Source organism: Felis catus, chromosome C1 (genome assembly GCF_018350175.1).
Source record: "Felis catus isolate Fca126 chromosome C1, F.catus_Fca126_mat1.0, whole genome shotgun sequence".
NCBI lineage: Eukaryota > Metazoa > Chordata > Mammalia > Carnivora > Felidae > Felis > Felis catus.
In genome coordinates, this window is record NC_058375.1 from 11,291,897 (window position 1) to 11,304,630 (window position 12,734).

General features: G+C 50.4%; 1 protein-coding gene across 3 annotated transcripts; it reads right to left on the reverse strand.

Annotated features, from left to right (window-relative positions):
- Positions 1 to 3,149: 3,149 nt before the first annotated feature.
- Positions 3,150 to 12,156, reverse strand: AGMAT (agmatinase). 3 transcript variants are annotated; one of them, XR_002744332.2, is made up of 8 exons: positions 11,774 to 12,156; positions 10,339 to 10,541; positions 8,051 to 8,099; positions 6,795 to 6,990; positions 5,899 to 6,078; positions 4,195 to 4,279; positions 3,932 to 4,068; positions 3,150 to 3,521 (listed from the first exon to the last, which is right to left on the reverse strand). XR_002744332.2 is itself a non-coding variant. In XM_011284632.4 (7 exons), exons 1-7 carry the CDS (start codon positions 12,043 to 12,045, stop codon positions 3,448 to 3,450), a joined length of 1,059 nt encoding a protein of 352 aa, XP_011282934.3. In that variant the 5' UTR covers positions 12,046 to 12,152; the 3' UTR covers positions 3,150 to 3,447. The 3 variants fall into 3 exon arrangements, 1 of the variants encoding a protein (XP_011282934.3); XR_002744333.2 differs by having other exon boundaries at positions 3,932 to 4,033; positions 11,774 to 12,155; XM_011284632.4 differs by lacking the exon at positions 3,932 to 4,068 and having other exon boundaries at positions 11,774 to 12,152.
- Between the last annotated feature and the right edge of the window lie 578 nt (positions 12,157 to 12,734).

Consider the following 12,734-nt stretch of genomic DNA (forward strand, 5'->3'; position numbering starts at 1 on the left):
CTGCTCATTCCCTCTTTTTTTGTCGTCCCGTCCCGTCCCGTCCCGTCACATGCTCACACCTCACTCCCCTGTCCTGTCTCTGTGCTGTGGGAGAAGCTGGGGGCTCCAGCCCGCAGCGGTACCCAGATGGAACCTCGCGAGCCCGGAGTGCTGGTCGGGTCACTTCCCGCCCCACCCCCGCTCGGCTTCTGCCCCGGTGCATGCCTCGTCACCCGGACAGCCCACGGCAGCTTCTAGGCCCTGCATCCCAAAAGGCCCGGTTCCAAGCAACCTTAACATTTGATAGTTTTTCCAGTAGTCAGTGGCTAAAAGTATATTTGGGGGGTATCCCCCTGCCCCAGTTTGGCAGCCAGAGTTTTAAAAGGCTGGGGATAAGTGGGGGCTCTGCATGTGAATTCGGTTTCCTTCCCAAGACAAAAGAAGGGAGGGCTGGGCAGTGACCGAAGTGACCTCTCGGTGGTGTCCCCCCGGCCGCCGCCTCAGCACTAGATGTCGCCAGGGAGGGATCTGCACGGCAGGAAGTACTGTAATGACTTTGAGCCATTCACGCGTACGTTTTCCCATGCCTTTCTCCCTCTGTCAGTTTTAGGGTATGAATCTTAGGAGCCATGATTTGTGACCTTGTTCTCCGGACGTAGAGATAAGCTGCTAGAAGCCAGTAGATGTTCAATGAAGACACCTCATTCCCACCTGCCCTGAGTCAGGCTCGAGGAACCTCCAGTCGTGTCTCTTTAGTAAACTACCAGACCTGTCTTTGTATCAAGGAACTTAAAATTTCTTTTCAACAATTGTATTTTGAACACTGTTACCCCCAGAGTGCTGTAACTTCGGGCTCTCTTTTGTGACAAGTGACCCAAGACTTGTTCTAGACTCCTGTTTGGCAAAAGGCTTACTTTGAGCTTCTGGCCTAGATTTTGATATCCCAGTTGCTTTCACCCTTAACTCAACAACTGCTTCACCAGGAACAGGGTCCGACCCACCAGTGCACAGTGGATCACACCAGCCAGTTAGAGAGCTTGCCTTTTTTTCTTGTCTTTTTTCTTTTTTTTTTTTTTTTTAGGGCAGAACCACCGGTGGAGTTTGAACAACTTCCAAGAGTGGTCAGTTCTGTCAAAGTAAATTTGCCCTTCTATAAAAGGAAGGGTCGGAATCAGTGATGGGACATTTACTGAGTTAGTATCTCTTTAATCATAATTGCTTGAAACTAAGCGATTTGGATCCTGAATAATTTAAATATTGAGCTACAGTGGCAAGTAATTAATTACTTAAGCCCAGGAGCTCCTGTAGTTTCCGTGGAGTCTGTAGCTTTATTTAAAAAAGAAAGAAAGAATGAAATCACTGCCGGCTGCATTTTTTTTCCACGTGATCCTCTAAAAATCGGATGCTTGCTCTGGTGGCCATATCTCCTGGCACCTGGCCCAGGCAGGCGTGATTAAGGGACTCATTTGGTTCCCCGATGCACCGTCCTCCGAGTTATCTTCTAGGTCTCTTATGGCCACGTTGCTGATGCGAGTGGTGTTTTGGTTCAGTGGTGGGCTTTGATGTTTAACTTCTGGTACTAATGGGATTCGTGACCTCCATTTCTGAAAACAGAATCTCCCCAGCTTTGTTCACTTTAAAAATGTTTCCCATTAAAATCAAAAGCACCTTCGGACAGTTAGCCGCACCCTCCTTTGCACTGAGAGAGGAAAGTGAGAATAGGATTAGAAACATTCCTGGCAAATTCTTCCACTGGTCTGTTTGGGGCCGAAAGAGATGTCCCCCAAGAGGACACTAGGGAGGTTTTACTTCGACGGAACTTCGCCCTTGACCACCCAAGCCTGTCCTCCTGAACGTTCCCGTGAATTTGTTTACTTTTGTGTCAAATGTATGAGCCGCTGTCACACTCGGCCAATGCCACCTTTTCCCCTCTTGTGTGTAATCACACAGACCTAATTTCAGCTTTAAGTTAACTTCCCGGCCTTTGAATATGTTGAGACTGACAATGTTGTTTTATTTTTAGAAGTAGGGTTTTCTGGTTGATAGAGACTACGCATCATGTTTAGCGGATGGGGATGAAAACTGGCCTAAAACAAGTCTTTGTAGAATACACACCTACTTACAAATATTTTTTTCTATCATCCAGGTGCCGGTGGCATAATTTGTCTAAGAGATTGTCAGCTATGAGTCAGCAGCGTTTCCATAAGACCACCTTGACTTCCATTAAGCACCATGGTCTCTCTCTGCCATCACCTACCGACCGTGAAAATTTGGCCGTACTTTTCAAATTAATAGGCTGATTGCCTCCTCGTTCAGCACATACATGTTTTTCCTGATTTAAAAAGAAATGAGGTCTGTGTTTTAAGTGATTTGCTTTGGGAAAAGAGATTGGAAGCAGACACTCAAATTTTTTCCTAAGTAAAATTCTTTAAAAGCTGATGCAGAATGTCTTTACAGATGAAATAATTGCTCGCATCCAAATGCCTGACCTTGTCCCTTGGAAACAAATGCAGTGTGGCAGCTGTGAATCTGTCCACTCAGTTTGTCAAGGAGGAGAGTGAAACTTTAGTGAGCGGTCTGAAAAGAAGGTGAATATTTTGCACTTTTGATACTCTTAGGAACAAATAACTCACTTGGCAAATGGTGTCTTTTTTATGTTGTTTTTGTTTTGTATTGTGAACAGGCACTGAAGCTGATGTTATTTTTGTTTTAAGAATATTACAGACTGGAAACAGAAATAAACTATTTTAATGTGTGACGATTACGCGTCGCCCTTGCATCAGGAAGAGGAGGATTTGATCGTGGACCCATTCTCAACAAAATTGAATTTGCGTGTAACTCAAACACATGCCTGAATCTTCAGTGCAGATCTCAGGAGCTGCTACCCTAGAGGGTGGGCCAGCGCAAAGAGCAGATGATGCGAAACTGAGGCAGGGAGTAGGTTAAGGAAGTGTCGCCAAGGGCACTTTGGAGGCCACCCGCTGTCTGGTTGAAAAGACATTCCATGCGCCCTCCTGGGCTGTTGGGTGGGCAGTTTCTTTGTGAGAGTCTGCATGTTGCTTTCAAACTATTTGTTTATGTTCACAAATGGCCTAAAACCCAGACGCAGCCCTGAGTTCCTCAGGAGGAGCCATAGTGTAAAGGAAAAGAAACTGGAGACATAGGAGATGTTTATACGGGATTCTGTCCTATGGGTTTTTTTTTTTTTATTTCATTTCTCCAGTTTTTAGATAATCCGAAACTCTGTCCCTTGTAACAACACATGTGCTTCTCTTTAATTCAGACTCCTTAGAAATATTAGCTGTTGGATCAGACTTCTACTGAATGCCCTGATTTTACAGCCTCCAGTGACACTCTAGCAGAAGGTTTTACTGGCGTAAACTCTTGAGTACTCGGGCCTCTTGCACATAAATTCCTGAGAACCTGTCATCGACACAAGCTGCTGATTTATCAGGAAGAGCACGAGGTTCAGACGACTGTCACCTTGGGGAGCACACACAGCATCTCAAACAGCAGGTTAGCCGCCAGGAGGGCCGTGTTCCCTACAAAGATAAAAAACCAAAGGTGGAACACCGAGCCAGCGGGCCGAGCCTCTCGCTTGCCTTTGTGCTGCCTTTCCAGATTCCCTCTTCTGCCCAGCCAGCCTGTGGACACGCTTTCCCCTGAACCAGAAGGCTCTTTGTTTACAAACAGATTCCCACCCCAAGGGAAAGCCTATTAATAATGGCGTGCATTGTATTTATCACCTACCCTCCTCCGAAGCTAACAGGCCTCAGTCTGTAAGTTCTCTAAATTGAAATTGTTGGGGCGGCCTCTGCTTTGAATATCTCTCCTAAACCAGCTAACTGCCCACTTTTTCAATATTAATAAACATCACCTAGGCCGCGACAATTCACTTCTCCATGAAACAGCAAAGGAGGAGGGGGGGCTGTGCTATCCTACTACCAATTACCTTATCACTGTTCCTGCGGACTGGTTCTCCTTCTGCTGACGGGAGGGCAAGCTAGTAAGAGCCACCTCCCAGGGGTGTGTGTTCGAGTTAATTAGCTCACGTCTGTAAGGTGTGGAGCAATAGGTTTATTTTCTTCACTGCAAAACACGCGCAGCAGGGTCCCAAGTTATACAAAAGGACGCAGCCATCTTCTACTTATTAAGCAGATTAACAGAATTTAAACTCGCAGCTGCTTACGGATCACAGTACTGCCGCTTACTCACCAGAAGGATCATAAGGCGGTGACACTTCCACAAGATCACAGCCCACCACGTTCAGGCCTTGACAACCCCGGATGATTTCCAGCGCCTGTCCAAGACCAAGCCTGAGTTGTCCACAGCAGTCACCATTGACCGGGAAAAGCAACTACAGAGATCTCAGTGGATCTCTCCCAATGCATGCCCACCCTTGGACTTGGAGCTGTTGCTTCCGCTCGATAAAAGTTTATCGACTGCCAGGCACACTGCTGGGCATCACGTAGACACAAATGGCCAACACACAGCCCCTGCTCCCGAGGGGGTCCATCGTGTGATGATGGACACAAGCAAACCAGTCATTTCAATGTCATGCATGAAAGGCTTCAAGAAAAGCAAGCGTAGGGGTCCCTGGCTGGCTCGGTCTGTAGAGCATGCAGCTCTTGATCTCAGGGTTGTGAGTTCGAGCCCCGTGTTGGGTGCAGAGATTACTTTAAAAAAACAAAAAACAAAAAACACAAGTGTAGCAAAGTATAATACAAAAACCATCCAAAGAGCTGGGGGAAGCCCTCCGCAAGGTGGAAACACTTAGTTCAAGGAATTGACCAAGCAGATTAGGGATAGGCAGCCTGGGCAGAAAGACACACAAAGACAAGATGGAAAGAAATACCAGTAGTTGGATGTGGCCAGAAGACAAGATTAAGTGAGGGGGGATGGCAGGAAGAAGTCACGTCATCTCAAAGAGTTTCCATTGTGCCGGTGAAAAGCCCAGAAGAATGATAAGCTGAGGAATGAGCATTGTGTCTTAGAAATCTCTCCGAGGGGAACTGATGGAGAATGGCTTGGAAGAGGTAGTTGCTAACATGCCCCTTTCTTAGAGGAGAGAAGATCACTGATAGGTGTAAGTGGCCTTCATTTATTTACTCAAGTGCCTTTGAGTTCCTACCCTTTAAGTCAGGCACTGTTCTAGACTGAGGGGTGGACTGGTAAAATAAAAGCCCTACCCTCCTGCAGCTTACCTTCCAGTTATAACCACACTCCACTTCTGCCTCCTGCATTAATTCACACTCAGCACACCTTAAGAGATCTCTATTTGGGGGCCACCTGGGTGGCTCAGTTGGTTGAACATCCAACTCTTGATTTTGGCTCTGGCCATGATCTCACAATCATGAGGGTCCGCACGTCAGGGTCCACACTGGGCACGTCACCTGCTTGAGATTCTCTCTCCCTCTCCCTCTGCCCCTCCCTGCTCATGTGCACTCTCTCTCTCTCTCTCTCTCTCTCTCTCTCAAAAAAGGAAAAGAGAGAGCTTTATTTGGATGTTTCTAAAACTCTTGAACTACCTTGGTAGGTAGTCCCATCGTGAGCACTTTTTAAATTTAACCCCCAAAAGATAAGTTCAGTGTTTTTAAGAGGGGATGCTGCAAACTGTCCCCATGGACCAACTACAGGTGATCAGAGGCACAAAGCTCAAATAACAGACAGTTATGTCCCAGAGAAGAAACGAGGGCCTTTGCCAAAATCAGTCCACTCCCCAGGCCAGAAGAGTGTTCAACCTGTGGTCAGCCCTGAGCAGAGTAAAGCCCAAGTGCTCTGCTTTTAAAATCCTATCCTGATCCTGAAGACTCACTACACGTCCCAGGAAAGTGGGGGGGCGGGGGTGTGGCGGGTGGGGGGGGGGCGCTGGCTAAGAATCCTCACCCCCAGGAACTATCACTGGTGAAACCTCCTTACCTGACTAGGGGTGAGACCAGCAATTTCGGGCGTCCCTGTCCCCGGGGCATAGGCGGGATCCAAGCCGTCAATGTCAAAGCTGATGTACATGGGTTTGCCTCCCATCTGCTGCCTCACTTCCCCCATCAGAGGAACCAGGGACTTCATCCAGCAGTCTTCAGCCAGGACCAGCCGGAAGCCCTGAGGAGGCAGGAAGTAAAGAGCAGGAGGTCGAGGCTTCTGCATGGCAGCATTTACGGGGCATTTCTCCTGTGCCAACCCCACGCCAAGTGCTTGTGGACGCTTCACACGTGACCCCCAATCTTCACGAGGACGGAACGGTCGTCCCCGCTTGACTGGTGAAGAAGGGAGGAACGACAGCTGGTGAAGAAGCAGGTAGGAAGTCGAAGCTGCCCCAGGGGGACGGGATCAGAGAGCAGCTTGGCTAGGATGGGAGGGAGAAACTCGGGTCAGCTCGTGGTAGCACCTCCTCCAAGACTAGCCTTGGCACACTCTAAAAGCAGGGGACTTGGGTCTTTCCTGTTGGGATCTTGTCACACGTGTCCACCTAGGAGCCACTCTGCCTGGTGGGGAAGAGGACAAGAACTGGAAAGGTGGCCGCTCGCCTTGGCTTTGGGCCTCCCCGGCTCTTTTCCAAGCCAGCGACGGCCCAGGGATGGGCGTGTTTCCGCCCGCCTCCCCACCCCAGCGACGAGAGGCCTCCTTTGCGTCACGAACAAACAGCCTCGCTCCTCTCGGCTCCACGTGACCCTCTCGATGGACACTCGGCCTTCCGTCCCGTTTTCTGAATTTGGTCACTGAAGCCCCTGTTGAATCTACAGCTACCACTGAGGGGGCACCGGACAGAAGGGCACTTTGCACACTGGGGACAGAGGGAGGGGCGTTTGGTTTGTCACCTGGCTCCAGCTGTATCTGTAGGGATCCAGGGTCATGGCAGAGCCCCGGATGCCGATCTGCACCACACGCTTACGGTCCAGGAGTCCCTCGTCCACACACCGGCGGAAGGGCGTCCCGTGATAGACCTTCTCTCCTAGGGCCTTGTCAGCCGTGTCCGTGTGGGCATCCACGTGCAGCAGCCCCACGGGGCCATGCCTGATGACAACACACAGCTCAGAGGCCAGACCTCCTCCTGGGGCCTGAGCACAGCCACCCCCTAGGCCACCGAACTTCCAAACTTCACAGTTCATGGCCACGGAGCGGAGACCTGCCATCAATTACCGGCCTTGCAACTGGTTTCCGTCTGCAAATCGTTTAGCATCTCAGAGCGATAAACTCGGAGAAAGGCAGGCAGAGAACAGACAGGTACTGAAGCTTACCCACCCACTACCTAGCACCACGAATTTTCTTCACTTGGAGACGGAGAGGCCCAGGAGGATGAGAGGGAAGGATGGGGACTCAGGTGAGCTCGGCTGAACTAATTAGAGCCTGTCTACAACCGGGGCACCAAGAAGCAGCTTCAAACCCAGCTCCCTCTCCATAATCTCCATCAACCCTGCCGGCCGCCTCAAAGAAACATATCGTCTAAATCGATGCTGGGCAAGCCCAGCCTCCAGAAAAGACTTGAGCCCACCCACCACCAACCAGAAGGCTGCCCACATGTCTCTCCCTCATATGGATACTGGAGCCGCCACCGCCTTGGCCCTTCTGCCTCTTCTTCAAGCTAATTAACCAAAGTTAGTTCGTCCCTGGTAGGCTTCCATTACTAGAATATCCATTTTCTCGTTCTCTGGGGAAGGGGCCCTTTCGGGAAGAAACGGGGCCCCTCCCCGGCAAGCAACATCATTGTGCATTTGGCCTTTGAAGCAAAACAGAAACTGAAGTTAACTGGGGTTGTATATTTCACGAGGGGCTCATCTTCCCAAAACAGAGGCACAGGCTGAGCATGCATTCACCAGAGCCGATGTAGGGCAAGCCAGGGTGGCCAGAAGTGTTAAAAATAAATCATCTTGGCTCCCAGCTGGTGACTGACAGAGACACCTGGAGCTCGCCCGACCTTAATTTTGATCCACAGAAGCAACTCAGCCGGGAATTTCCTATCACCCCAAATAACCTGAGCCAGCAGAGGTCACCCGATGCCAGAGAGTCGCAAACAACTCATTCCCTAGCCCCTGAAGCTTGAAACCCTGTGTGGAACCAGACGCCTGGGACTTACTTTTTGGCTATCGCTTGCAATATAGGATATGTGATTGTGTGATCTCCACCTGCAAAGAGGAAAAAGAAAACATCTGACATGTGGATAAATGGGGGGGGGGGAGGACCGTGTATTTTACAGAGCAATCCTCAAATCGCCCAACGGTGCCACCCTTTTGATTGGACTGAAGAACTATAACATACTCAGCTAAAATGAGATCTCGTTCAGTGGTGGGAAAATGGCCACGGGATACTCGGGATTACATTGTCATCCAAAAGAGGAAACGGGCACCTGGGTGGCTCAGTTGGTTAAGCATCCGACTTTGGCTCCGGTCATGACCTCACGGTGCGTGGGATCGAGCCCCGCGTCGAGCGCTCTGCTGACAGCGTGGAGCCTGCTTGGGATTCTCTCTCTCCCCCTCTCTCTCTGCCCCTGTTGGCTCTCTCTCTCTCAAAACAAATAAATAAAATTTAAAAAGAGGAAACAAAGCTTACAGGTAAGATGTCTGGAACAGCTCTGTCCAGTAGAGCTTTCTTTCTGCAATGATGGGCATGTTCTCTAGCTGCACTGGCCACTGTGGTGGCCACTCCCCACGTGTGGCCACTGGAATGTAGCTCATGCCACGGAGGAGCTGAATTTTTTCTTTTATTTTAATTACTTTTAATTTTATTTTTTTAAGTGTATTTATTTTGGGAGGAAAAAACAGCACGAGCAGGGAAGGGGCAGGGAGAGAGGGAGAGAGGGAGAATCCCAAGCAGGCTCCTTACGGTCAGTGCAGAGCCCGATGCGGGGCTCGAACTCACGAACCGGGAGATCATGCCCTGAACCGAAATTGAGAGTCAGCCACTAAACCAACTGAAAATTAGTTTCAGTTTCAATAACCACATGTGGCTAATGGGCACTGCACTGGCCAGCTCAGTAAAGAAGTATTACAACGGATGACCATTAAAAACAACAGTAGCCACGTTTACAGAAGCTCAAAATATGCCAGTCAGGATGCAGGGCACTTTATGTGCGCTTTCATTATGTGGCCCTCACACAACACAGTGAGGTAGGTGCTATGATTTCCATTTTACAGGTGACAAAATGACGCGGGAGGAGCCAGGGAGAGGTAAAGCTGAGATTTCAAACCGTGTCCCTCCAGAAACCACACTCCACACCACGCACGATGTTCTGCAGGCTGGGCCCACGCTTTTGGCAAAAATACATTTGGATATTTGGAAAAAGGTCTGTGTCATTTTAACTCTCTGTGAACTGGAAGAGAAAGAGAAATGGAAGGGTGGGAGGGGTGGGGGGATAAGAGGAAAACTGCTCCGTAGGTGGACAGAGACCCTGACTTGGAGGAAAATGCCCCTTCGCACCTCTCTCTCAAAGTCATATAAAAGCAGGTTCTTGAAATAGTTAGGAAGTCACAATTGAGCCCCTGTTGTGAGCCTTCCCCCGGGGCCTGGAATGGAGGAGGGAGGTGACAAAGGTGAGGTGGGTAGAGGCACTTGCTGGGATGCAAAATTTGAGGGACACCAAAAACAAAACAAAACAAAACAAAAAAACCTCAGTAATTAAGATAAATGCTAGTTTAATGTAATACTTTTAAAATTCAAAATCAGTACCCCAAAAAAAATCCATGATAAATTTTAAAGAAAGATAGGATCAGTAACACTGCTATTCTGAGCCCTATCGGAGCCTCAGGCAAAAGGGAAAAGTCAGTCATATTTATTGTTGACTTTTTGGCACCTCCCCCTCTCCCCCCTTAAATTTTGCACTAAAGCAAATGCCTTGCCTGTGTGCTGACAGCTTAGAGCCTGGAGCCTGCTTTGGATTCTGTCTCCCTCTCCCTCTGCCAACCCCCCCCGCCCCTCCCCCCCCCCCACGCTCTGTCTCTCTCTCTCAAAAATAAATAAACATTAAAGTGAATGCGTTTGCCTCACCCTAGTCCATCCCTGTCAATCGTACCAGTCCAAAAATGTAAATATCCTTTCCCCAGGGAAGAAGAAACATTAATTAGAGGGGCGCCTGGGTGGGTTAGTTGGTTGAGCGTCGAACTCGATCGTGGCTCGGGTCGGCTCAGGTCACGATCTCACGGTCGTGGGATCCAGCCCAGCATCAGGTTCCGCACTGAGTATGGAGCCTGCTTGGGATTCTCTCTCTCCCTCTCTCTCCACCCCTCCCCCACTCAAAATAAACAAACAAACAAACAAAAAGGATTACAAATTCTCTTTCCTATACCGTCTCCATATTCACCGCGGCTTGCCCATGATAAATAAACCCTCCGTGCAGAGAACTGCACTTGCCCTTGTAGATGTTATTACCCAAGGTCAGAGGAATACAGCCAGCTGCTACGATTTTCTGATAGGCCTCTCGAATTAGACGGCAGCTGTCCTGAAGGTTGTAAAGATTGACATTCACATCACCTAGATCTGCAACCGAGAGGGACTGGAAGGGGAGGGCCCCCGTGCTAGGGTTGGTTGTCCGAAGCATCACGGATTCTTCCCTGATCCGCCGGGGTCCAAATCTGGAGGAGGAAGAATCATCATCCTGTGAGCCATCCCTGAAAGGTCAGAGGTCCTACCTCAGCCGGGGTTTCTCAGCCTCTGCACTGCTGATATTTGGGGCTGGATGAATATTTGATGTGGGGGGCCGTGCGGTACATTGTGGGATAGTTCCCCTGGTCTGTAACCGATTAGATGCCAGGAGCAAGTTGTGATAACCAAAAAGTCCTCCAAGGACACCACCAAATGTCCCCTGGGGTCAAAATCATCCCTGATTGAGAATCACTAAAACCCCGGCTGTATACTGAAGAGATTAAAGGCACAGACTTGGAAGCCCACCCATCACCAATTTACCAATTGGCATTAGATAACTTCTTCATCTCCGTGAGCCTCAGTTTCCTAATCTGTAAAATATTTACCTTCCTGGGATGTTATAGGAATGAAGCGAGGTCATCTATGCAAAGCGCCTTGCATTTAGTAGACATTTAATAAATGGTGGCATTTCTACTTCAGATGATTCGTCTATACAGTATTTACATCTGTAAAGTGGCTGAGCCCAATCAGACATAGCTGATGCTCACTATTTAGGAAAACAGACTTCGCTTCCTCTGCCGTGATCTTAGGGAAAAAATGCCTTGGGGCGCCTGCCTGGCTCAGTCGATAGAGTTTACCACCCTTATCTTGGGGTTGTAAATTCCAGCCCCACGCTGGGTGTAGAGGTTATTTAAAAATAATTTTTAGGGGCGCCTGGTTGGCTCAGTCTGTTAAACGTCGGACTTTGGCTCAGGTCATGATCTGGCGGTCCGTGAGTTCGAGCCCCGCGTGGGGCTCTGTGCTGACAGCTCAGGGCCTGGAGCCTGCTTCTGATTCTGCGTGTGTGTGTGTGTGTGTGTGTGTGTGTGTGTGTGTCTGTCCCTTCCCCACTCATGCTCTGTCTCCCGTTCTCTCTCAAAAATGAGTAAATGTTTAAAAAAATTAAGAATTTAAAAACTAATGTATATTTTTTTAACCTTAAAAAAATAAAAGCCTCGTATTTGAGCAATTCTTGATCGGGTGCCATCTAGATCAGGTGCCATCGGCATTGTGTGATGAGGGAGGGGGGAAACCAACGGTCTGTCAGTCGATTAGGGGCGTTCTGGAGCCGGCACCAGCTTCCACCCCCACCCTGGCTGAGGGGAGGCGCCGTCCGTGGGGCTTTCGCGCCCAGTGGCCCCGGGTGGTCCGGCCACGTGTCCCCCAGTCCTGCGGGCCTTACCTCGCCCCGGGCCGGTTGGAGGTCCCAATGTCCAGGGGCACCCCGACGAAGGCGGCGTCCAGCCCCTGGGGGGAGGCCTGCAGCGGCAGCCGCATCATGGAGCAGACGCCCACCGGCCGGGCCACGACCTCGGAGCTGGGGGGCTGGTTCCGGGGAGCATCGGAGGCCCGGCGGCGGGGGCTGCGGCCCAGGTGGCGGAGCCCCGCGGCAGGACGCGCGCCCCCGCGGGTCCCCAGGCTCCGGGCGCAGCGGGACGCCAGCCGCCGCAGCATGTCACCCGCCGGTCCCCGCAGCGGCCCGAACGGCCGACTGTGCTCAAAGGGCCGGCGGCCTGGGGATCAAGGGCGGGCGAGGGGCCGCGCTCTCCCCGCCCCCTCTCCGGACTTCGGCCTCCGGCTCCCTCGGTAAATAGAACCGGCCCCGGGGGACGCCCCCGCCCCCACCCCGCGGCCCCCGCACTGTCCCTGGGGTCTGCGCCCCGCAAAAGCAAGCCCTTGGCGCCTGCTTCTCCCTTTCAGAGTAATATTTTTTAAGAGCAGAAAGAGTTAAAGGGGGGAAAGAAAACTTTCTCTAAGGAAGAGAAATTGGAAATGCATTTTTTTAAATAATGTGTTACGAAATGTCTGGGGTAAGATTCCCGGGAAGCAGAGTCTCTTGTTAAAGTTTATTTATTTTGAGAGAAAGAGAGAGAGCATGCGCAGGGGAGGGGCAGAGAGCCAGAGCGAGAGGGAGAGACCGAATCCTAAGCAGACTCTGCACCATCAAAGCTGAGCCGCAGGCTGGGCTTGAACACCTGACCTGTGAGATCAGGACGCGAGAGGAGATCAAGAGGCCTGTGCAACTGAGCCGCCCAGGCGCCCCAGGGCGTAGAGTCTTTCTAAATAACCTTTTTTTAAAAAGGCCTTAGAGACCAGCTTGGTGAAGGTCACACTGCCAGGGGGCCCCCTAATCTCCAGTCCTC